This window comes from Stylophora pistillata, chromosome 1 (assembly GCF_964205215.1).
Source record: "Stylophora pistillata chromosome 1, jaStyPist1.2, whole genome shotgun sequence".
Classification (NCBI taxonomy): Eukaryota; Metazoa; Cnidaria; class Anthozoa; order Scleractinia; family Pocilloporidae; genus Stylophora; species Stylophora pistillata.
The window spans coordinates 33,482,549-33,507,839 of NC_142519.1; the positions used below are offsets into that span (position 1 = coordinate 33,482,549).

Below are 25,291 nucleotides of genomic sequence, written 5' to 3' on the forward strand. Positions count from 1 at the left end.
CCCACTCACTCCCTCATCCACCGACTCCTCACTCACTCACTCATCCATCCACTTACTCCCTCGCTCACCCACTCACTCCTTCGCTCACCCACTCAATCCCTTGTCCACCCACTCACTCCCTTGCTCACCCACTCACTCCCTCGCTCACCCACTCACTCCCTTGTCCACTCACTTACTCCCCCACTCACCCACTTACTCCCTCGTCCACCCACTTACTCCCTCGCTCACCCACTCACTCCCTTGCTCACCCCTTGTCCACCCACTTATTCCCTCGCTCACCCACTCACTCCCTCACTTGCTTACCCACTTACTCCCTCGCTCACCCACTCACTCCCCTGTCTACCCACTTACTCCCTCGCTCATCTGCTCACTCCCTTGTCCACTCACTTACTCCCTCGCTCACCCACTCACAACCTTGCTCACTCCCTCGCTCACCCACGTACTCCCTCGCTCACCCACTCACTCCCTAGTCACTCCCTCGCTCACCCACGTCCTTGTCCACCCACTTACTCACTCACCCACTCACTCCCTCTCTTACTCGCTTAGTCCCTTGCTCACCCACTCACTCCCCAGTCCACCCACTTACTCCCTCACTCACCCACTCACTCCCCCGTCCACCCACTCACTTCCCCGTCCACCCACTTACTCCCTCGCTCATCCACTCACTCCCTTGTCCACCCACTTACTCCCTTGCTCACCCACTCACAACCTATGCTTTTTTTCTCTCCTTGTCTTTAACGCCCAAAGAAAACGAAAGCGAACTAATGCATTTGATAAATTATTTAATATCTTGTCAATATCTACACTGTTTCGAGCCATACGGAATGTCGTCGTTAATAGATAGTGGAAAAAACATCTGATCTTGCTCCAAGCTAAAAAGCGGTATTAAAAATCTTTTTCTTCGACTTTCCATCCAGACTTTCTTCCATCTTCGTACAGCTGTTTCAAAACTTTTCTAAACTCTCCTTTTGAAGACAATTCTTCGTATTTCCTATAAAGTTGTAAAGCTGTTTTGGCGTCTTCAGTACTATCATGAGTTTCGGACTGGATTGTTAACCCTGTAGTAAAACAAATAAGATGTTAGGGACAATTAGAAATTAGAGATATAATTACAAATCCCAGACCTTGGGATCCCGCGCTCTGTTGCTCTACCACTGAGCAACTAAAAACTCTATGATGAGCTAGGATCTCATGGTAAAGATGCTAATGCTTACAGTATGAAGGACACGTGTCACATATGAAGATAGTAATGGCCTAACTCACCACAGAGTTTTCTGTAGCTCAGGAAGATTCCGACCGCATTCCATTCACTCTCACGTTTCACCCTCACAACCACTCAATTAAATCCATCATTCTTAAAAAACTTTAAATTACTTCAAAACGATCCAGAGACAAGAACTATCTTTTCGCAGCCTCCGCTCATTTCATTCAAACGCGACAAAACATAGGCAATTTTTTGGTCAGAAGTTCTTTTCAGACTAATGACCAACCAGGCACTTTTAAATGCGCTCGTGCACGATGCAAAACGTGTCCTTTCATTCACAACACTGATAAAATATCGGGACCTAAACAATCCATTAAGATCACCGATCACTTCACGTGCACCTCCGCCAATGCATAACTTGCACATATTGCAAAAAGATATACATCGGTGAAACAGGCAGAAGACTAGGTGACCGATTCCGAGAACACCTTTGAGACGTGGAAAGGAATGACAAGGACACATCGAAACCAGTCGCTAGACATTTTAATTTACCTAATCATTCTAAGTAACGTATGGCAATCTGCGATCTTTCCTTACACTTAGGTAGCACGGAAAGCCGTAAAAATCTTGAACAAAAGCTCATCTTTCAAACCGGCAGTCTAAATCTCACAGGGAGCAGCGAACGCTTTTCATTCTACTAATTTATTCTTGTTTTTCTCGTTGCCATGTTCCCACCAATAACGTAGCTCAATTCTCTGTCTTTAAGAGCACACACAACCCACAATTCCCCTATTCGCTACGACGAAGGGCTAACGCTCGAAACGTCGACTTTTGTAATCGTTACGGTGGCCAATTTACCACTTCAACTTTGTTGATATATCCAAATTATTTCGTTACTCCCACCGACGCAGCCCCAAACAGTTTCTTTCGAAACTATCAGCCTTTATTCATTTCTGTAGCTCAGTTGCATAGCTTCCAAGCACAATATGATTAATCGCCGTGCTACGGTCAACCAATCAACGAATATATAAATATTTCAATCAGTCAACCAGTCAATCAATCAGTTAATCAATCAATCAATCAATCAAACCATCACTCCATCGGTAAACCAAAGTCAGTCCGTTGATCGTATACGTTAAATATTAGAAGATATCAGGGAACAAAGTTATTAAGCATTCCTAGATCTACCTAGAAAATACCAGGCCAGAAATCGCAAGGAGATGAATCGTTGACGCGGCAGATGAAAGAGTTCCACAGTGTCAAATACTTGCTCCTTTGGAACCTAGAAAGTACAATAATTTGTTTATAGAACACAAATTTACCTCAATGAAAAAGCGTTGAAAGAAGGAAAGATGACGACGAACGGAGAAATGACAGCATCAACACAACAACAGCAACAACATAACAACAGCAACAATGACGACAACATGTATCAGCAAACCAAAAGCAAGAAAATAGAAGTAAAAAAAATCAATAAAAGAAAATAATTGAGTAGTATGGCTGTATAAAGGTAAATGGTTCATGACCTTGTCGCACCGTGAAACAAATCAAAATGCCCATTACGTACCAATATGTTTATGACTCGGAAGTCTTTCTTCAGGCCATGACCAACAAACTTCACTTTTCTTGCGACTAAAGCCCTCAGCTTGCGATAGGTTGTTTTAAGTGTGGTGAGATGTTTGGAGGACATTGTTGCGTCCAAGTCCCCTGGTTTTATACCTGAAAACTTGGTTAAGTAATCAACAACCTGAAAGACAAAAATGGAACCAACCAATAGTCCATTTTATAAGCAGACGCGTATTGCCTTAACCTCCTATTATCTCAGCTCCTTTAAGACGGCGCAAGGAACCGCAACAAACCGCCCAACTTTTATGGCCTGACGACAACACAGATTGCAATTCTCATTCTTCACACTCTTTGTGACTCGCCATGTCACATGCTGTGGAAGACATACTGACCACAGATCAAGGAGTACGCCTGGATGGATCTTAAATCGCACTCTGCAGGCATTTTGGGTCACGTCACGCCACGCCATTCATGTCGTGTCGTGGAAGAAACACTAATTACAAATTACTAAGCTTCAGGAAGAAAATGAGATCTGGACAACTGTTACTCCAGTAAGCCTCCTGTTTAAATGGCAGTAGCCTCCTGTTTAAATGGCAGTAGCTTGAGCTCAATAGCCTACCATCAGGGAGAAATGAGACTAACCTGCTCTGTGGTTGAAATGTAGTCATCAATAAATGGTACACCAGCCAATTGTCCATCTCTGCAGAAAAAAATATGAGTAACACACAATTTCAACATAAAACAGACCGAACAGTTTTCGTTAAAATGCACAATAGGGATTAGCCGCCGTGCAGTTGATATATACACTCCTTAAAAAGGGGGGGGGGGGGAAGGAAGGAGGGAGGGGGAAACGGAGGGAGGGGGAAACGGAGGGAGGGGATCTTTGTTTGGCGGGGTCGTAAATTAAATTGACACTATGTAATGTACTATTACGATGTGAGAAGGCAGCGTGGTCGAGTGGTCAGCGTGTCGGACTTGCGATTCGCCGCTCCCGGGTTCAAGTCCCGCCCTGGTCACTACTTGGATTTGTTTCACGGTAGCCCCGAGTTTCAAATCCTCGGCCATGTTTGTAATATAGCCAACTGGTTTGCCTTCGGCCAGTTGAGATTCTTAATACTGTTATTTTCAATTTGAATTATTTGTTTCAGTTGTTTGGTGGAAAACCTTTAAACTAGCTTCTAGCTAAGTGTTTCTCCACGTTAAAAACTGTTTATTTTTTTAATTTTATTATGAGGATGTCACATTACTAATCAGTGTATGTTAGTGTGGAAAAACCAAAGTAATATTTGAGATTCTAGTTGTCGGATGAAAGTGCTGTTCTTTAACTAAATAGAATGAGAATATACGCGAAGGTAAAAAAACATTACGTTCCTAACATTCTTACCCTCGGACGACAGTAACACGTGCTACACTCATTTGACTTGGTTTTATGGTTGACCGAGTGCCATCGCTTCTTATTTCTGCCTCCTCCTAAAAAATTAATAAGCTGGCAAATAAGGTTCTGCTGAGGCAGCTGTATATAGCACACCCCCCCCCCCCCAGGAAAAATAAGATTCGATCAATCCCGACCTCACTGTATTTTTAATGCTAGTACACGCAAGGAATTGTACATATTTTAGTTTTTTAACCGCGGTAGAATTTCCCCACTATCTTTAAAAGTTAAGGACCATGACAACAAGCGTAGATTAGTCACACTTGGGATCCAAAAATTTCAATCTGGATTGTTTGGAACACTATTAGCAATTTTGGAACACTATTAATCAATATTTATTTGCCGTGATATCGGGTAGGTTTATTAAAAGCAGTTAACATACGATCGGTGTCAATCGGCTTCCGAACATCCCGGCCGCTGAGATTTAGAAAAAAAAAATAAACAAAATATATAACGAAACAAATAACTTCAAAATGATCGTTCAATTGCTATTGAACAATGTAAAGAAAATTTCAAGTTCCTCAAAGACAACGAGCAGTTCAAGACTTCAAGAGAGCTGTTTCGAAAAAACATTGAGAATGGTTTGCACCTGATTCAGTGTGACAAATTCTGCGTCTAACCCCACAAGATCTCCCTCTTTCGGCAGCTCATCAGGCCCCAGAGGGGTGAACTCTCGGGATACGCTGCCTCTTCTGACAAGGGACACATCTTGGTACAAAACACTGTCATCGATTCTTTGACGGACTATTGTGACAAAGGAAAATAAAAATGAGTTGAAGTGAATCACATCAAACAAACTAAATCATAACTACTACTAACTTGTGGTTTCATGACGACCATTTATGTCTCTCCTTGTAAAAACAACAGCGCATGGTAACTTCCAGTCTAACGAAAAATGAACTGCATCATTCTGCAGAGATAAAAATACCAGGTCATTTCATTGAGACTTCCACACAGAAAGTGAAAGTCGCTTTAGCTGGTCTCCACGACAAACTGTTATGTGTGTATTGCTTCCAAAACAAGTTGCTCTCATTCATGGTCTCACTCATGATCACTCCGTTCATTGTTGCAGCAACAAAAATTCTTGATAAAGGAAAAGATTTTCACATGAAAGGAATTGTCGCTGAGACTTGCCCAATGACGTGTCGCAACGACGTGTCGCTCTGCGTTTTTCGTCTCGTAAGACAATGCACTGCTCGCTTATCAGAATACGTTCATCAAAGGAATAAGCGACGTATCTGCGTATGTGTTATTTTCCGCAGATGACCCTGTCTGTACGATGTATTCTTGGAATCGTAATCATATAAAATATATTGTTTGTCATCGATAGAATTAAACCAAAAGATTGCAGCTTACTGGTGATATGGGAGTGATGGCGAAATCATTAAATAGGTACCACTGACTGCATGTTACGCCCTGAAAAAAAAAAAAAAGCATTTGGATTTGGTGCTGGTTCTTCAAAAACTTCTTTGGATTTTATGCAGAAAAAAAGTCTTTTTTAACAAGAGGCAGCACGAAATGTCTCAGTCTAAATGTGAAAAATGATTAATCACTACAATCATATGACACGAACAACTAGGGACAGTTGAGAGTCGCCCACACCTCTTTGCGGCTGTGGTAGGTGTTACCAACATGAATGTGAGCCAGCAAGTTTCCACCCGATTTGAAGTCCTGCACATGGCCAACGGTCGCCAACAGGTCGTACACGACCTCATTTTCCGAACATCTTACTTTCTGATTCTAAAAAAGTAATAATTTAACCAAAAGAAAGAAAGAAAATTTTAGAATAAGCTGAGGGGTAAACACATTTGATTGGTTCTTACTTACATGATTGGTTCTTGACAGAGATGACGTCACAACTAGCAACTTTTTTTCTTTTATGCTTCCTTATTATTTAAAACAAACAGATTTGCTATCACGTGGTTCTATTTAAACAATAGAGTGTTTCTGTCGAGGAAGTATCGGCTGATAGTTGCCCCGCGGAAATTTGATGCTCTTAAAACAAATATGCTAGTTTTAAGAACATCAAATTTCCAAGGGGCAACTATCAGACCAATAGTTCCGAGACATAAACACTCTATTGTTTTTATTGTTCACCACTAAATTTTCTTCCGCGCCTACAGCTTGTCACAAATGTCAATAATTCGCAACCGTACATTGGCTAAATAATACGTTATACCTGTCAGAATTGAAAAGTCACTGTTTTTCCGATCTGCCTAACTTCGCGGCCGTCAAACTATTCAAAACTTTTCACGGATGAGTACTATAATCCAGGTATTTTCCGCGGACGGGCACTATCCATTCGGGTATTTTCCGCGGGCGGGCACCATGGGCTGACAGTGTCTCTCCACGGATGAACACTATCGCGTCACGTGATGGATTTAAACCAATAAGATCCGGAGAAAATTTAGTGGTGAACTATAACCAGAATTATTAAAAACTTGACCATTGGATAATGCAATTCAAGACTTTTTATTGGCTTAGCCATTATGGTATATCAGCCAATATAACATAATCTACAAATATGGCAAGCGTACGTGTCAGCTTAAAATTAAAAAGGAGCTAAAATTTTAGTAAAATTTAATAAAATTTAATAATTTAATTTAACGTTTTTTAATAAAACAATTATTCCACTCGCGCTTGTTGGATATGAGATGATTATAGCCAACGAGGCGCGTAGCGCCGAGTTGGCTATCTATCATCTCATATCCAACAAGCGCGAGTGGAATAATTGTTAAATAGATCAGAGCGTCAAAATATGGTGTGAACATCAGTGACAAACTCAGGTGCGCCTCTTCTCCCATGATCTCTTGCTGAACATATTAATATTGCACAGCAACATGGAGTTCATTTGATATCATGGCATTTTTTCACTGACTTTGTGGACCCCTTATTTAAGAGAAATTCCTATCGCAAACTGCCATTTAACGAAGCTTCTGGAAAAATTCATCAAACAAATCGGATTACAACACCCGCATCAGAAACTCTAATGTTAGTGCAGAAGATGGAGAGGAGAGTTTGTCTAAAAGAATTGTTAACCTACGCCGGTAAACCTTTCCCTGAGTTGCATTTTGTTTGACAAAGGTTTGGTTTCTATCATCAAGCATTGAGAGTAACAGAAGACACAAAATTGCTTGGCGTTTTGCAGAGGATTGATTTGTTATTATTTGTGAAAAGAAATATAAGATACTGTAAGATTGTTCTCTTGTTTTCTTAGAGTAAAATAAACAATAACACCACGAAGTGTCCCCAGTTCATTTGACAGCTTAGAAATAGATGTACCTCGTCAATCTTGGTCACTTGCATTTTACCGGAGTCAAGCGATATCATTATCGAGAGTGGAACCCAACCATGTAGGTTTTCGTCATCAGGAACCTCCACCCGTCTGGTGAAAAATAAACTTAATCACTCGTAGAACAGAAAAATCAGTGAACTTGTAAAGAATACCAAAAGTTTACTTCTTCGCCCGGCTGGAACTGAACCGTTTTGAGCCCCACTAAAGAGTGACACCGTGCAGTTTAAAGGGAAAGTACGGTCTAGAAAAAGTTTACTTGGATCAAAATTTCCTTGCTTGAGTTGTCCTAACTGGTTATTCATTTAAGCTAAAAGCGTTTTAGTTGCGAACAATTACGTTCCAAAAATCGGCATTTTAAAATTGAAATCCGCCATCTTTGTTATGACGTAGCAATAGTCAAACATGCTAAATTATATCCCTTGCTGAAGTGGATGTAAACAAGGAAAAGTGCAGCGATGGGGGCGCCAACTACTGAATTCTCGACTTGGATTTTAATCTAGCGAGAGGATGTAGTACATCCATTTATGTTTCAAACGAAACATGGTTCGTCTTCAGGAGAAGGAGATACTTCTGTTGGGGAGAAAGACAGAGAAAAAGTCAAGAAAATGAATTTCAAGAAGAAACGTCGATCCGCTCAGTCGCTCTCATCTTGGAAATCGCGAGTGGTTCTCTTGCGGAAACTGTCAAGAGAACCCTACGGAAAACGAGAATCTATCCCTCCTACGAATTAAATGTACTAGGACACCGACTCAATTCGAAAGGAAAGGCAAAGGTTTTTTCCTCAAACAAATCCTAGCTGTGGAGTGAGTTACTTTGCTAAAGAAGACCGCAGTGCCCGCTACGGATTCATTTTACACTGCTACCTCGGAATGAGACGAACTATATATTTTTGCAGTTACAGGAACCCAGCTTCGGTGTATAACGGAACTCGAGCCATTTGGAACTAAGATCAGCCCCAGTTGGTACGCAACAAGTTAGAAATGATAGACTTGAAGATCATTCTTCGTATGCGTTAACACTGACAAAATTGATTACAAACACTTAGCTGCCAAAATTAACGCTGACAAAAGGCAGAAATTAATTGTTATGAATTAAATTTTGTTTGTTTCAACATTGACCTTTAATTTGCAAAGTTTTTTTTTTCATCTTTATTGCTTAGAATTAGCTTCAACGTAGTATTTTTCGTTCTAAAATGTTTGAAATGTCGCGATTTGTGAGAAGTGGAGCTTTGTTATTTCACAGGTGGCCCAAGCTCTGTCACAGGCTCTTTCACAGTGAACAATTAAAAAGCTTGTTTAGTGGTTTAGTTGGACTTGCTTTTGAGCTCCGTAAATGTAAAGTTGTGTGAAATAATCAAAGAAACAGTCTTACCTTCATAGAGAGTAGTCTGTGTTATTCTCCTCGCGATTTGAGGCCGTTTTTATGTGTTTTAGCTTGACGCCCTAAATATTACCGTGCATAAAATATGGGAAGGTCGGAAACTTCTGTTGACACATGCTCGCCAAAGTCGCTTGAAAACAACACTTAAATACTTTCCCTCGTATCAAAACTCGGCAGCACGAAAGCCAAATAGTTGCCCTTTAAGTTCACCGAAAAAATCCCACAAAAGTCGTTTTGTCGAGCAACCAATCCGGCGAGAATTTCAAATTAACGGCCGTTCGGAATTCTTCTAATGCGTGGAAGGAACTTCTTGTGCAGCTGAGAGACCGTTAATGCGTAGTCAACCTGGAACCTAGTTAAATCTCTCTCAACGGGTCCTCCCCATAGTCTTCTAACACCAACTCTTCACACATACTAAGGTACCCCGGGTAAGAGGATATTTGTAAAAATCCATTGAAAACAGTGAAGATGGACAGTATCGACGATATTTGTAAAAATCCATTGAAAACAGTGAAGATGGACAGTATCGACGATATTTGTAAAAATCCATTGAAAACAGTGAAGATGGACAGTATCGACGATCTAGTCAAGTCGATGAGTTTACCCGGGGTACCTTAGTATAAGTGAAGAGTTGGTGTTAGAAGACTATGGGGAGGACCCGTTGAGGGAGATTCGACTAGGGTCCAGGTTGACCGCGCATTAACGGTCTCTCAGCTGCACAAGAAGTTCTTTCCACGCATTAGAAGAATTCCGAACGGCCGTTAATTTGAAATTCTCGCTGGTTTGGTTGCTCGACAAACCGACTTTTGTGGGATTTTTTCGGTGAACTTAAAGGGCAACTATTTGGCTTTCGTGCTGCCGAGTTTTGATTCGAGGGAAAGTATTAAGTGTTGTTTTCGAGCGATTTTGGCGAGCATGTGTCAACAGAAGTTTCCGACCTTCCCGTATTTTATGCACGGTAATTTAGGGTGTCAAGCCAAAACACATCAAAACGGCCTCAAATCACGAGGAGAACAACACAGACTACTCTCTACGAAGGTAAGACTTTATTTCTTTGATTATTTCACACAACTTTACATTTACGGAGCTCAAAAGCAAGTCCAACTAAACCACTAAACAAACTCTTTAATTATTCACTGTGAAAGAGCCTGTGACAGAGCTTGGGTCACCTGTGGTTATTTTCGACGCGCGCCGGAAAATCGCCTTTGTCATACAGTGTTTACATTAGAAATTACTTCAATATAATTGAAGCTAAAATGAAACTTTCGATTTCTTTTTAAAGTATAAGCACTGCATAATTACGTCAAGTAGTTGGTTCGAAGACAAAAATATTTTCATGTTATTTTTATCGTGTCCAATCGATATGATGTAGTAAAATATGGGCGCCTGCCTGACGAAGGATTATTTGTATTAGTCGCAAACGTGTTTGTCTTGATAATTTGCTAGCGATGTATTAAATGTCATGTAGTTTTTTTCTCCGCAGGAGAATGTGACTGTTGGGGTAAAGAAAATTTACTCGATGGACTCATAACAGACTTAGGAAAGACAAGATATATTTGTACACCGTTTGGAAAAGTGCATGATGTTGTAAATCGGCTTTGGTCAAGGGTGGCGACTGAAAATTTACCACATACGGTGTACCACCATTACGAGTTTCAATTAATTCGCTTACAATAAAATGGTTTGAAAAACTCGTAGAATAAATAACTGAGAGCTGTGTTGAATATGGAAAAGGTAAGCATAGCTTTCAGTTCGAAGCGAAGGTCAACAAGGAAAACTTACATGCCTGTATGTCTCGCTGGAAGTCTTCGTTCTGGAAGTTCTGAGGTTTTATAGGGTTCGGCAAGCCGTCGTCGCGGATCATTTTTGCCGGCTAACTTTTCTTTAATATTTCACTTTCCGGTAGCTTGTAGAGGCTTACACCTTTTCCTTTTGAATTTTAGTATGTATTTTGACATTCAACAACAGGACAGTTCACTTCATTTCAACTATTGGGAGTATTAGAAACTGTTGTCACAAAAGGTCAAACTTGTCAACAAGGACAAAGTGCCGAACTAAGTTTGACTATTTCTACGTCACAATGACGTAATATCCAAGATGGCGTTTTTCTAACCACGAAAGTTGTAAAAATGGGCAACTTCGAAGCGCTCTTGTCGCTAATAAAAAGAAAACTAGACAAAATGGCAGTTATTTTCGAACTCCTGAGGAAAAAGTCTTCTAATTGAGATAAACTTTTTCTAGACCGTACGTTCCTTTTAAAGACGTTCCGGTCAGTAAAATATGCGAGATCCATGCGCCGTTTAGAAGAATGCTCTCTAAAGGGTGTAACAAAATAGGCTGAATTTCGATTAAAACAAACCATTTCGGTCAATAGAGTTCTTGCTGAAACAACATTCGCTTTCGTTTCGCAATAGCAAAATTTCAACAACCAAATGAGAAAGTCTGAGATTCAGAGTTATTGGGCGACACAAAGTTTTCTATTGACTTTGGAGGATTGATAGCGGTCGTAAATAATATTAACAAGCCCACAATTAAGGAAAGGGGACAATTTGGAAAACTTCCTGTTTTATGTACCTTTCACTTCGCTATCCCGTCATTCGTCGGTGGTTTCTGACAACTCATAATTTATCATCCTACAAATTGCTACGTTTTATTGCAAGATTTTATATCCGCCCACTACACATACCCGCCTTCCGATGCAACGTCTTTATCGTGTCTAAACTTGCAGTCAGATCTGGAGCACGCGTTGCCATAACGACAAGCACGGGCGGAAGATGGAAGGGCAATGGGCTTCTCTTCAGTTTTTGGTGGATCTAGCAACTGGGAGAAAAGGTTTTTATTGTAATGCTTTAATGCGATTTTGAAGTCACATATTGTGCAAAGGATTTCATTCATATTTGCAGATACAGGAATTCAACTCATTTGATTTCATTGTGGATGTTTGTGTTCACAGGGAACTCTCTCTGGTGATCAACTCACGTAAAGGAACAATCACCATCTCCTCTTTGCTATGACAATTTTTTGTGAATCTTTGTAAAAGGATCTTCTCGTCAGCGATAATGCAGTGTAGATGACCAACTCGCATTATTCAACTTCAACATCGGGGGTTAGTTGTCGGGTTAGTAAAGGTCTTACAGACCTAAAACAATGATTAAATTCTTTCTTACGAGCGACTCAAAACTCATCCACGAATGACTTCAAATGCCTCATTATCAAAACGCGTTTTGAAGTTGCGGATTAATTTCTGCATTACGGTGTTGTGGCTGTAAAACGACTAGGCGTCCAATGTCCAATGTCCTTTAGGTTCAGACTCCTTAAGGCCTAACCAGGTTGTCGCTTACTTTAGGTTCAATTGCACTTACCTGCTGCTGTATTTAGGTTCAATTGCACTTACCTGCTGCTGTATTTAGGTTCAATTGCACTTACCTGCTGCTGTATTTTCCAAAATTCAACTTCTTTGGCATGTTCCATACCGCAGTTTAGTGCCAAGATGTCCGGCAGATTCTTAACTTTGCGAATTTGAACCTTCATCGAGGAAAGAAAGTTAGAAACGAGGAAACATTTCCCATGTATTACTTCGAAGAGTACATTTTAGTTTAAAAGCTGATTTAAATGCATCCACACTGCACGTTATCTTCATCTACCAAAAGTGTCGAGATACAAAATATGCATGTGATGCACGATCCTCGCAGTAGATAGCGCTATTTAAGCAATAGCGAAAATCAGACCTGAAAAAAATCAGGCCTGTACGGGATTCGAACCACTGACCTCTGCGATACTAGTGCAGCGCTCTACCAATTGAGCTAACAAGCCAACTGGGAGCAGGCCGTTAAGTTGATTCGTAATAAACCCGTGAAAGTGATAAATCAGATACAATAAAATATATGAAGTTCATATATTTTGAACTGCGGTATTAGATACAAATGATGCACGATCCTCGCAGGAGATAGCGCTATTTAAGCAATAGCGAAAATCAGACCTGAAAAAAAATCAGGCCTGTACTGTACATATGTATGTAATACCGCAGTTCAAAATATATGAACTTCATATATTTTATTGTATCTGATTTATCACTTTCACGGGTTTATTACGAGTCAACTTAACGGCCTGCTCCTAGTTGGCTTGTTAGCTCAATTGGTAGAGCGCTGCACTAGTATCGCAGAGGTCAGTGGTTCGAATCCCGTACAGGCCTGATTTTTTTTTTTTTTTTTCAGGTCTGATTTTCGCTATTGCTTAAATAGCGCTATCTACTGCGAGGATCGTGCATCATATGTATCTAATACCGCAGTTCAAAATATATGAACTTCATATATTTTATTGTATCTGATACAAAATATGATCACAAAATGCACCACAACTGTAAATGTATGAAGGTATATTATACAATGCTGATCACGACATCAAGCAACATAATGGTTCCACTTGCTTAAAGTTTACACTTCTGGACAACTGCATTCCTTTACACAATAAACTATACAAGTAAGTGTGTAAAACCTACTGTAGGTTGGTATCTCGAGCACTGATCACACCAAGCCTGCATACTCTGTTCTCGGCTCAAACTTGACGATATCACTGACTCGAAGCTCACAGGAGATTGTTGCTTCTCTGGACATACGATAAAAGGAACATTGTTACTTCGTCTTCTAACAATTAAATCAAAATTTTAAAATCACGATTATGTTTAGGATAAAATCAAATTCAGACTTAAGATTAAAATCACAAAAAAAAAAAACAAAAGAAAATTGACAAGCAGTCAAGGTAATCAAATAGACTAAGACATAAAACAGGGGTAGTAAAACTGAAGCAGATCTAAACACTGAAAATACAAAACGTATCACGATTAATTTTCATCAAAAATATAGGGAAATAATCCAGAACCCGTCGAATGTCAATAAGATAGAGTAACACAGCTTATTGTGTAATAATTTATGAGAAATAGAGCAGAACCACGTTGAGGCTGACATCGTTGATTCTGTCGTGCAGGCTTTCTATTAGGGAGAGCCAAGGGAAACACATGCCATCAAACATCAGAGCTTCCCTCAAATGCGGTTAGTCTTCAATTTCAGTCGAAAATACACAGTGACTTTAAATGTAGCTCAGCGCCATCTTACCGTCAGACATTTTTGGGTATTCTAAGTTAAACAACAATGTGGTGGAATCTCTTTTGGACTCTTTGCCACAGCGACAGCGACTAAGTAGCTGTACATTTGATCCAAACAGTCGCTGGATTAAAGACATCTGTTGAGGTTTGCCAGTCCTACATAATAATAGCAAAACAGAAAGGAAATCAATCGTACGCTTAGGAAGATATTGATTAAAATATACAAATAATTGTCAGCAGTGGGTCAGACAAGGGTTAGAGACTGAAGTGGACGATTTCATGCTAGCCAAGTTCTAGAAATTATCCTACAGCCATTAAGTGCATTTGTTTCCATTGTTTGTGTTCAAACACTGCGAAGCACAATCCGTAAAGACACATCCGTCAACCAATGGGTTTCCAACGATTTAAACAAGCTATCAAGACATTTCATGTGTTCAGTGATTTGGTACTCACGTAGTTTGTGTATCGTCCTTTTCTCCATCTGTTACACTACGTGGTTCAAGAGTGTCCTGTTGGAAGGGGAATTAAAAACACCCAATCTTAACTTGTAAAAGATTATTTCTACATATTTCATCTCAATCTTTTATAATAGGAATTTAGATAAGCTTGTTGAATATAACATTATCACGTGACCACGTAAACGGACTTTGTTCCGCAAACGAACTTCAATGCGCTTACCTGATGCATCTGTTGAAGAACAAATCTAAACCAGCTTTGTATCAAGCGGGGAAAATTAGCATTTCCAAAGGACTCATCAACATCGTTCATGACTAAACCCAACGCTGCTGCCTCAGGAATGGTACGAAAAGCTCGGAGAAAGTTGTTGGCCTACGAGTCGACAAGAACACAGTCAGCTTCGTTAAACTCAGCTAGAATATATATTCATGACGCAGGAAAAGACAAAGAGACAACTTCTTTCACAATTCCGGGAAAGTGATACCTAAAAACTAGCAATTTTAGGCCAAAAAAAGAAATACAGAGGTTTTTTTTCAATAAAACATTGTCAGGCAGACATCACATCATAAGGGATAACAGTGTTGAAATGGTTGCAGTGCCACAACATACGAACAGGTTACGAAGTATCAATCTCCCGCACAATGCTCTATTTCCTCAAATGGTTTCAGGGCACAGAGATCTCTCATCTGAGACTTTCTACTGAGAATTTAAGTGATATTTCTCGTGCTTGAACTGGCCAAGCCTATCTCCATGACAATGCCCGTTGAACATAAAGCAAAGAAAAACGACTTGTCTCACCTGGCAGGTTTGTCCAGAGGACATGTCCAGCATGTGAAATAAGAAACCAAGTTCGCACGCCATACAGAATTCTCGATGGCACAAATGGTTTTGCATTCCAACTCTAAGGGGTTCGATAAAATAAAAGAGCTAAAGAAGAAAAAAAGTAGAAATAACGCACTTAGTGTCTGAGTGACTAACAAGGCCAAGAACCTAGGACCTTCCACAATGATCAAATGCTAGTTTATGAGTCTTATATTAATCTTAAAAGGAAAACCGCTGAGGCGTCGGTGGCTCTCGAAGACTTCTGATTAAATAAGTTTCTGACTGACAACTGACTGAATTAAGCACATGAACACCAAGGAACTGTATTAATGAAGTATTATTCAAAAACTTGCTTTACTCATCATTTGCAATTCAGGTGAGTCTCTTCCATTATTAGTTAATTCTAGGGTTATCCACTTAATATTCTTTATCTTATAGATTTCTCTTCCTCAATGATACGAGTTTGTTCTCGCAGGTCGGTCAAGACTCTATACCTGGAGCATGGCGTTGCAGTAAGCATTTGGAATGTGCGTCTCCAAACCAGCAAATGATGTCCTGTTGTAGTGCTTGAAATCGAAGTCTTCAACGCCTGAAATCAAAGATTACATTTGAACGCCTATAGAAACAAACGACGATGGATATAAACCATAAAAAAAAAAAGAACAATATAAAGGAGGCATGTAACTCACCAAGTTTTGAGTATTTGATCTCTACTCTTCTGTAGTGCTTTGGTATAACATTTCCAGGATCATCATCTGAATGCAATCAGTAGGTAGTTTGTAAGAGTGTAAATGATAACGGCAGGAAAGTCACGTTTTACTCTGAGAGTTTCTAAAGTCGTCCATTTTTATCTAAGGAGAAGTTTCCATAATAACTATTTAAAAATTAGATTATCAGCTGGAGATTTCTATCACGCAGACACATATCATGAAAATATTTTTTGAAATTTGCTACGAATATTAGCATAATAGCGCCAAACCAGGAAGATAGACACCGGAGTGATGTAGCGCCCTTGCATCACTCATGCAGTAGTCGTGCGTCAGTAACGCGGCTGGTGATTCACAGGTTGATTGAACTTTGTCATGGTTTCGCTTTGAAATTTCAAATTGATAGAAATATCTTACGATTTCAACAGAATAACGTATGCTGTAAGAAACGAACTGAAAGACTTTGGGGGCGAACTTTGTTTTTTCTTGCAGGGGATGAATTTGCAAAAGTGATAAGGGAGAACTTGCAATGGGGCGAGACCTCCAGATATCCCGATAATACCTCTGTTCATGGGCGAATCTGGCACACTGTTTTCTTCCTCTTGAGAATTCATTGATAAATCTTTCAGCGGATATGCTACCTAGAATGACAAGACGTGACAAAACTGACAAATAAGAAAAAGATTACCACCATCATACAGTAAAATACAAATTAGCGTAGAAAATACCTGGTTTCGTTTTCTGCTGCCGGGGTTAGGTGCATAACCAATGAAGTGCCTGACAACCATAGTGCGGAGAATTTCGGGTTCAATTGGTGGAGTAGGCCTGTTAAGGATTGGACACATAGACATTCTGCATTTTGGTAAAAATAATTAAAAAATCCAATCCCAACAACCCGTCTGCCAACACGTCGGTCGACACACTACTGATACACCACCATTTTGATGGTCTCATTTCAAAAAGTATGGGGTTTACAGCTTAAATAAGTAGATAGAATTTTTAAACATAAAACTCTCCGAGGTTTTCGAAAGTTGCAAAATCCCACAAGAACTTCACGCCAAATGCGATCCAGCCACGTTAGGCCTGGGACAAATTTGGTTGTCATAATATTGCAAAATAGTGCATTCTGGACGAGTCTAGCTTGAACTGAAGGCAATACAACCACAGCTAGTAAGTTTTTCTTAAAAACTCAGCCACATATTTCTTATCATTCAAGTTTATATCACCTACACACCCAAAAGCAGGGAGAAGAAGCCACCATGGGACATTCCTTCCCCCACTGATCGTAGATCATGGACACTAAAACTGATAATGCATTCTAGATAGGTGGTTTAACCAGTACCTGTCTTCGAACACCATATTTTCTGTTGGCCAGTCAGAAAGTAGTGGCCCGCTGTGGAGACAAAATGTTGTCACATAAATACTGTAACACTTGCAGACCCTGGTATCTTCTCAATAACAGTACTAACCCCTTAGTAGAGATAAGTTTTACAGAAAATAACGTAAGAAAATCAGTTGTGGATTACTGAGGCTAACATTTGCTAAATATGGTAGAACCTACCACCATGTTTTATTATCGACTAAATAACATATTCCTTCACATTTATCAGGTCTCAAGAGCCAGTTTGACAATTTAAATTGAGCTCATTTCTCAATGAGGTCATTGCAGTGACAAATTCAAGATCTCAATATTTATCTCGGATGTTCATCAAAGTGCACCAGTTCTAAAATATGACTGTATGTATTGTGATTCTACATGACTGTATGTATTGTGATTCTACATATGACTGTATGTATTGTGATTCTACATATGACTGTATGTATTGTGATTCTACATATGACTGTATGTATTGTGATTCTACATATGACTGTATGTATTGTGATTCTACATATGACTGTATGTATTGTGATTCTACATATGACTGTATGTATTGTGATTCTACATATGACTGTATGTATTGTGATTCTACATATGATGTAATGTATGTATTGTGATTCTGTGGTTAAACTAGTTGAAATTTCAATTTCATTTACTTCAAAGAATATTATTGTGCCCATATGAAAATTTAAAACCAGAAAGATCTCAAACTACGACAAACACAACAACTCACTTTGGCATAGGTAGAGGAAATGTAGAGAGTGGAACAGAATAATCATCAATGGCCATAGGATGAAGATGAGGAATCTGCCACACAAACAACTCCATAGTATGAGTTAGAATATTAACTAGTAGCAACTGACAGTCTTGTTTCTTTTTTGGGTGATTGCAATCTTGGTGAATGTGTGGTTCTGTTGAAAAATTGAGACAAACTGCAAAATTTACTTTTGGTTAGAAATTAAAATGTGAAGCAAAACTCAAAATATGACAAACATATTGATTTAAGTAAAATGATATGTCCACCAAGATGTGTGATGGAATTAGTTAATGAGTGAGAGACCAATGGCAGAAACACAGCATGTTGATATTTGAAAGAGTATTGCTTTAAGTACAATGCAGATATTCAATAAACTGACATATTTGTTTTCTCATTCTATGGTAACAACAGTAGGTCTTAAAGTCCCTATTCACCCTCAGAGGTTTATATATATTTCGATTCTTTGCATTATCAGGATTAATCTCCAAAAAAATGTTTACAATTGATTAAATATTTCCTGAGATATGCCGCCTCAAAGTTACTCTTTTGGCCACGCCTTTTTTGACTTGGCCAGGAGAGAATTACTGGGCAGAGTGACATTACAGCAAGAACAAACGTTAACTTCTTGTATAAGAACGTGTGTCTATTGCTGTAAAATGATGTCAAAATGCCAACTCGTTGCGTGGTTGCTGGTTGCTCAAATACACCAGATTCGTCTAAAGGCATGTTCAAGTGAATGTAGGCATGTCGATCGAAAGACATTCTTGCTATGATGTCATGAGGGACTTTTAGTTACCACTATTAACTCAGCCCAGCCAAATCAAAAGGGCATGGCCAAAGGGCGAACTTTGAGGTGGCATATCTCGGGAAATATTTAATCAATCAAAAAAAAATTTTTTGGAGATTAATCCTGATAATGCAAAGAATCGAAATATGTACAAACCTCTGAGGGTGAATAGGGACTTTAATAGTGAACCAGAAATGAGCAGACACAGGTCTCTTGTACTAACAGGAGTAGCGAACTCTGTTTCCTGCGAGTACATGTTAAATAAAATTTCTTTTTCTTGAGTGTCCCCCCAAAGATGTGTATTTCCTGGAAATAAAGAAAAGAAGGACTATATCGTTAAAAGACATTTAATTCAGAACACACTCATGCGGACAACTTGTAATAGCACTGATTACAATTTCAGAAATACTCCACATATCACTCTAACTGATTAATGAAACTAATTCAGGGCTCCTGGAGCTCTACCTCTTTCAAAAAGGCTATTTGGTGACTTAATATCAAGAAATGGTTGCCCCAATTACTAGACATGTTGTTCAATTCAAAATGATGTATTAAACTGCTGATCACACCCCTGTCTTTAGGGCTAGCAGTATCGCTGGCATTGGTTCTTGAAGATTAATGCATCATCTCCAGGCATAATACTTGGAATGGGCAATCAGAAAAGGGCAAATTTTCATGGAAGAAAGCAATGGAGCATGAGTAATATTTGATGAAAATGTTCCTCTCACATTGACTTCACACCATAATTACATTGTATACAGTCATTATATTACAACTTGTATCATGACTGCTGCACAAAGGCTGCCAAATTGGTGACCTCCTGATTGCAAATTTAGTGAACAAAATTTGTCCCAGGGTTGCCAGTAGTGACTAGAACAGTGACAGCTTGGAGCAATGTAATACTTATTCCTTCCATGGGGTCTAAAATGCACAAGCTACCTCCTGCATCTCCAAATACCATGGACTGACATGTTGCAGAAATGTCAAAAGTGGTGCATAAAGAGCCATGAGTGTTAACATGGTACACCATCATCGATGACTGTGTTACAAGACCACCTGGTTCATGAAGCTGAAATTGGCCATTCTAAAATAAAATCCAGAAAACAAATAAAAGGTCAGTACCCATTTCATATACCTAAGCAAGGTATAACTGAAATGTTGTTAGCAACTGATACATAATCAAGCAGGAGAGTGCTGTTAAGTGACAAACATTAATGACAAGTCATAAACTAATTAAAAAGAAACTTAAAGGCTAAATGAAGAAAAAGTGATTTTATAATCAAAGCCATGTTTTGCTTGTTTGGCACCATTATTTATTTTTAAATTAATATGTGACAATTTTCTGTGGTGAACATGGCCTGTAAAAGATATCTTCTTGGAATAACTTCAGAGAGTTCACCATCATAATACTAATTTGGTGTTTATTTGAAACATTTCATAGACAGTGTTATTAAGAAACACAATATTGAGGATTTCAACACAAAAATAAGCTCTTCAATCATGATAGTACCTTTTGCTTTGCTTTTTGAATTTTGATTACATATTTCTTTTGGCAATTACTTTAAAAAAACGAAATATTCAGAGACTACGTTAGGCCATTACAAACAATCAGATACATTTATTTCACACAGTCAAGCACTTACAGTGTAGTAAACCTTTTTCCAATTGTGCATAACAGAGTGCACCAGATAACCCCTGCAGAAGTCTCCTTCTCAGAGCCTTACCACTAAGCCTCAGTTTCTAAGCTAAACGTATTGTTCCAAAACGTACCAAACTAAAGTAGATACCCTTAATTGAGCCAAAAATTGAACTGACCTGAGAAACTACTGCTACTCTTGAGGTGAATGCAGGTACAAATTTCACCATCAATGGATCAATGGCAACCTTAACAGTGAGATAAACACCATTATGATATACATTTAATCACATAATACAAACTTGCACAGTGACATCTGAATTGGTAACAACTTATAATAGGCAAGAGAAAGACAAGGTTCTGATATTGAAAAGGATTATCATAAGTGCACATTGGTATCTCAGTTGAGGGAATGGATGAAACTAAATATTTAGTGATCATTTCATGTTAACTGCAACTGATTACACTAATTGAAAACATTGCTCTAAAGTTTTACTGTTCAATGTTGTCTCAGGAAACATGCTTAATTGCAAATCATCTTCTTCTTAATGAGAGTACTTTTAGCTTTGCTAGTCATTTGAGGAGATTTCAACTTAGCAGTTACTCACATCTCTTAATTACTACCTGAAGTAACCGTAATGAAACAGTTTGAACACATCACCAGTGGTAACATTTAATCCTGTTGTGCAATTTTATAGATAAGGGTATTACTGAAAAGGAATAACTAACTTCAGCTGATATTTTCTAAGCTAAACATTTAAAACATTACAAGTGTATTCAAAGTATATCAAATATTTTACCTGAAGTGGAATAGCTCTCAGTGTTCTAAGATCATACACCATGAGAAATCTGTCTATTGCTAAATGCCCCATTCTACCAAGAAAAAAAAATGAAGAAATGATCATAAGATTTTTCCCTTACAATATGAAAACCTAGAGTACTGGTAACAATTTGAGAGTAAGTTAAGAATATGAAAAAAAAGCATGCATCACACCTAGAGCAGAACCCACAAGTGACAAGAAGATTTCCTGATACATCAAAATCTGACAGGGTTCCAGTATGTGCCTCTAACACATGCTCAGACTTCAGAGAGGATGGATCCCTAAGCCGCACCTGTTAAACAAAGACAAGAGGTGTAAATATTTAATCCTGATTTCTTATTCAAAATGTCCAGTATCAACAAAATGCCCAAGCAGTTTGTACATGATAGTGAAGCACGTGGATTTCAATTATAGCAGAAAATTGTGCCATTTAGGGTCATGTATAGAAAAATTAACTTCAACCTAATGATGACTACACTTAGTCTATTAATACCACAATCATACTTGGTAATGACATCACATCAAGAGAAGTTGGAGACAAACAATTCAGATTTCAGTAAGCATAACTTTCATCAACAAATACTATCCAAAACATACGGTGAATGTTGATGAGAAAATCTTTTTCAAATACTCTTCAACATTTGCCTCAAGAATAAAATCCCTTGTGACTGCCAGAGTAATGTTTACAAACCTTGCCAGATGTATCACCACAACAGAGGTAACGATTAGACTGTTTCATCACAACAATGCCAGGATCAACTTCAATCTAATAGAACAAAGAGAAACACGCTGAATTGTATGGTAAGGAAAAACTTAATGTAATAACACTTATGCTTTCAACCAACCAAAGTTAAGCCATCAGAAGTACACGCAAACTCATACCCACACCGTGGTAGAAGGGGAAGGAGTGGTTGGAATCCCCCTCCCCTAGCATTTGCATTACATTGAAATATTTTAAAAAGTTTTTACCTTATTAAATAGATGGCCTGTTTTGTAGTCTACAAGATGATGTTAATATAGTAGGATACATAGGCAAATGCTGCTGCTGGGGAGCTAGTTATGAGTCTAAGGAATGAAAGCATGTTTTTACAAATTACCGTTTTACTTATCCCTCCTTTTCTCAAGTCAACATCTAACATCACTCCCTGATGACCAGCAACCCACAAATGTGTCTCATCTTTCTGAAACATACACTGCATGTCTGACAGATCAGAGCCACTGCAGATTTTTTAAAAATATTCAGATTAAAATAAAATGAATCAGTCTTGAAAGAAAATAAGAATGTCAGGGCTTGACACTAATGGTAGCCCACTTAAGCCACAGACTAGAAGACATTCAGTTTTGGCAAGTATTTTTCGATTTCCACTGGCCAGTTTGGCTGGTAAACAAACTGAAATTGTCGTAACATCTAAGGTGTCACTAGCCACTTGGCTAGTAAAAGTTGAAAAGTTAGTGTCGAGCCCTGAATGTGTAACAATATATAAAGCCTATAAACTTGTTCATGTGCAGTGATTGTGTTCCTTAATAGGGACTTAACAAAGGATTTTTACTTGTTAACCAGTGTTAAACATCGCTGTTTTGAAAAAAAGCAGAAGTCCTGTTAGTCAGAAGTAACACTTGTATATTTTAGCAAACATCTAAGAGACCCTCATCAGTCTGCTCTCAAAACTTTGCCTCAACTTCAAAAAGGGAAAATAAAAGCAAGTTGTGGACTAAGAATTGTATAATTTCAATGAGCAGTTCCTATATATCTATGATCCACCAGCCAATTCAGTTGAGTTTGACTTATTTATAGTACATTTCCTTGGTAGTTTCCTATTAGCACAAAACGCCAGGGCCATTGATTCTGTCTTGCTCATCTTATGTGTCCACATTAATGCATTTATTTTCAATCATAAAGGTGCCAATCACTATTACTCACCTCAGGTTAAAGATTCCGAGGCCAGAACGAGCTGAGAAGCATAGTTTGTTACTCGAGAGAGACAGTATTCCATGGTCATGGATGGTCATGTGACGGATTTCACTATGGTGAACTTTGAATGACGTGTACTTCTGAAGTTCTGGTCCAAAATAAGAGGCCAAGTAACCCTTCAAGCAAAGTAAGATTTTAAAGTAATGACACTGAAAAGAAAGAGCTATGCTAGGTTGAACAACATTACTAAAAACAAGTCTTACAGGATATCTAGCAGGCCATAGGCAGCCCAGGCTCTGTCACAGGCTTTGTCACAGGCTCTTTCACAGTGGATTATTATAGAGTTTGTATTGTGGTTCAGTTGGACTTGCTTTTGAGCTCCATAAATTTAAAGTTGCGTGAAATAATCAAAGAAATAAAGTCTTACCTTCATACAGAGTAGTCTCTGCTGTTCTTGTCGTGATTTGAGGTTGTTTTGCTGTGTTTCAGCTTAACATCCTAGCACTACCAAATAAAGGGGAAGGTAGGAAAGCTCTGTCTCACACACGCTTGCCAACTGTGGCCAATGTTTAGCAAAATAGCAAGCCATTTAGCAAAATATTCCCTCCACATGTGGATTGGTATTTATTTCTGACTAATCATTCATATCGTGGGGCTACCTGTTGGGCCTAATTTTGCTAGTGTCCAGGCTGACCGCGCCGCAATGGACTTTTGACTGCACAGGATTTGACCGACGCGCATTCTAATGGCGTTGAAGTGGCGGTCAATTTGAGATATTTGCTGGGTTGGTTGCTCGACAACCCAACTTTTTGTGGGATTTGTTTTGGTGAACTTGAAGGGCAACTATTTGGCTTTCGTGCTGCCAAGTTTTGATTCAAGGGAAAGTATTTAAGTGTGTTTTTCAAGCAATTTTGGCAAGCATGTGTGAGAGAGCTTTCCTACCTTCCCTTTTTTATTTGGTAGTGCTAGGACATTAAGCTGAAACACAGCAAAACAGCCTCAAATCGTGGCAAGAACAGAACAGACTACTCTGTATGAAGGTAAGACATTATTTCTTTGATTATTTCACACAACTTTGAATTTGTGGAGCTCAAAAGCAAGTCCAACTGAACCACTATACAAACTCTATAATAATCCACTGTGTAAGAGCCTGTGATAGAGCCTGGGCTGCCTGTGGCAGGGCTCAACACTAATGGTAGCCCACTAGCCACAGACCAGTAGAAATTCAGTTTTGGCTAGTGGTTTTCAATTTCCACTAGCCAGTTTGGCTAGTAAACAGACTGAAATTGTCGTAACATCTAAAAACATCTAAGATGTCCCTAGCCACTTGGCTAGTAAGTTGAAAAGTTAGTGTCGAGCCCTGTCTGGGACAATCAGGTCCATCATCACAAAGTTTGTATTTTTAAAAAGCTGATAAAATCTGGAGAAATATCTTGTTTTGACCTCGCAACGATATGTGAAATAACGTGAGGAAATTGATTTAAGAAATATTCAAAGGATGTGCCAAAATCACTCATCCAGCCTTACAAAAAAAACAAAAAAACAAAAAAACAAAAACAGGCACTAGCCCTTCTTTCAGGTATTGTAAATACAAGTGAATAAAGGCTGAAAGTTTCTTAAGAAACTGTGGTGCTGCGTCGGTGGGGGTAACAAGGTAATTGGTTATATCAACTAAGTTGAAATACTAAATTGGCCTCCGTAACGCTTTTTTATTCGTTACGGTGGCCAATTTACTATTTCAACTTAGTTGATATGAGTTACCAATTACCTAAATACAAGTGAGACCATAAATCATTAGAGTAGGTTTCCTTACTGACTGATTCCCTGTCCAAACCAGTTCTTCAACAGAATCAAAGAGCACGGATGTGATACCAGAATGGTCTCTTCCATTGTTAAAAACACTGCGAATTTCTTGATACTCCTCTCGAACTCCGCCGTGGCTGAGGTCCATCTCAATCACACCAACAAATGGCCAGCGGCTATTCTGCATGTGCAGGTAAGTTGTGGTGTAAATCATGTAAATCGATGTAAATCGAT

At 38.9% G+C, this 25,291-nt stretch overlaps 1 protein-coding gene across 3 annotated transcripts; it reads right to left on the reverse strand.

The window, feature by feature from the left end:
* Positions 1-765: 765 nt before the first annotated feature.
* Positions 766-25,291, reverse strand: LOC111323742 (PAN2-PAN3 deadenylation complex catalytic subunit PAN2). Of its 3 annotated transcripts, none has more exons than XM_088752824.1 (32): positions 25,068-25,230; positions 23,264-23,430; positions 22,440-22,560; positions 22,034-22,108; positions 21,516-21,634; positions 21,322-21,394; positions 20,701-20,769; positions 19,825-19,969; positions 19,109-19,191; positions 18,075-18,148; positions 17,306-17,356; positions 16,692-16,788; positions 16,526-16,604; positions 15,946-16,011; positions 15,751-15,845; positions 15,233-15,361; positions 14,657-14,806; positions 14,432-14,487; positions 13,989-14,134; positions 13,376-13,482; positions 12,304-12,402; positions 11,564-11,697; positions 7,485-7,587; positions 5,805-5,942; positions 5,559-5,618; positions 5,022-5,112; positions 4,792-4,946; positions 4,155-4,240; positions 3,413-3,470; positions 2,772-2,951; positions 2,393-2,486; positions 766-1,058 (listed from the first exon to the last, which is right to left on the reverse strand). In XM_088752824.1, the coding sequence occupies exons 1-32, from the start codon at positions 25,203-25,205 to the stop codon at positions 886-888; spliced, it is 3,411 nt and encodes a 1,136-aa protein (XP_088608950.1). In that variant the 5' UTR covers positions 25,206-25,230; the 3' UTR covers positions 766-885. The 3 variants fall into 3 exon arrangements, 2 of the variants coding, with proteins under 2 accessions (XP_088608950.1, XP_022782908.2); XM_022927173.2 differs by having other exon boundaries at positions 18,075-18,252; positions 19,042-19,191; positions 25,068-25,229; XR_015998583.1 differs by lacking the exons at positions 766-1,058; positions 2,393-2,486; positions 2,772-2,951; ... (3 more) ...; positions 5,022-5,112; positions 5,559-5,618 and adding an exon at positions 6,382-6,620 and having other exon boundaries at positions 5,804-5,942; positions 18,075-18,252; positions 19,042-19,191; positions 25,068-25,291.

What these genes read in the sequence shown, in the direction of transcription:
- LOC111323742 (XM_022927173.2), bottom strand. Translation starts at nt 25,205, where the DNA reads ATGGACCTCAGCCACGGCGGAGTTCGAGAGGAGTATCAAGAAATTCGC. An exon ending in CCTCTGGACAAACCTGCCAG is followed by an intron (nt 14,807 to 15,232) that starts GTGAGACAAGTC and finishes GTCGACTCGTAG; the next exon opens with GCCAACAACTTTCTCCGAGC. An exon ending in TCTGGCCTGGTATTTTCTAG is followed by an intron (nt 1,059 to 2,392) that starts GTAGATCTAGGA and finishes GTTTTACTACAG; the next exon opens with GGTTAACAATCCAGTCCGAA.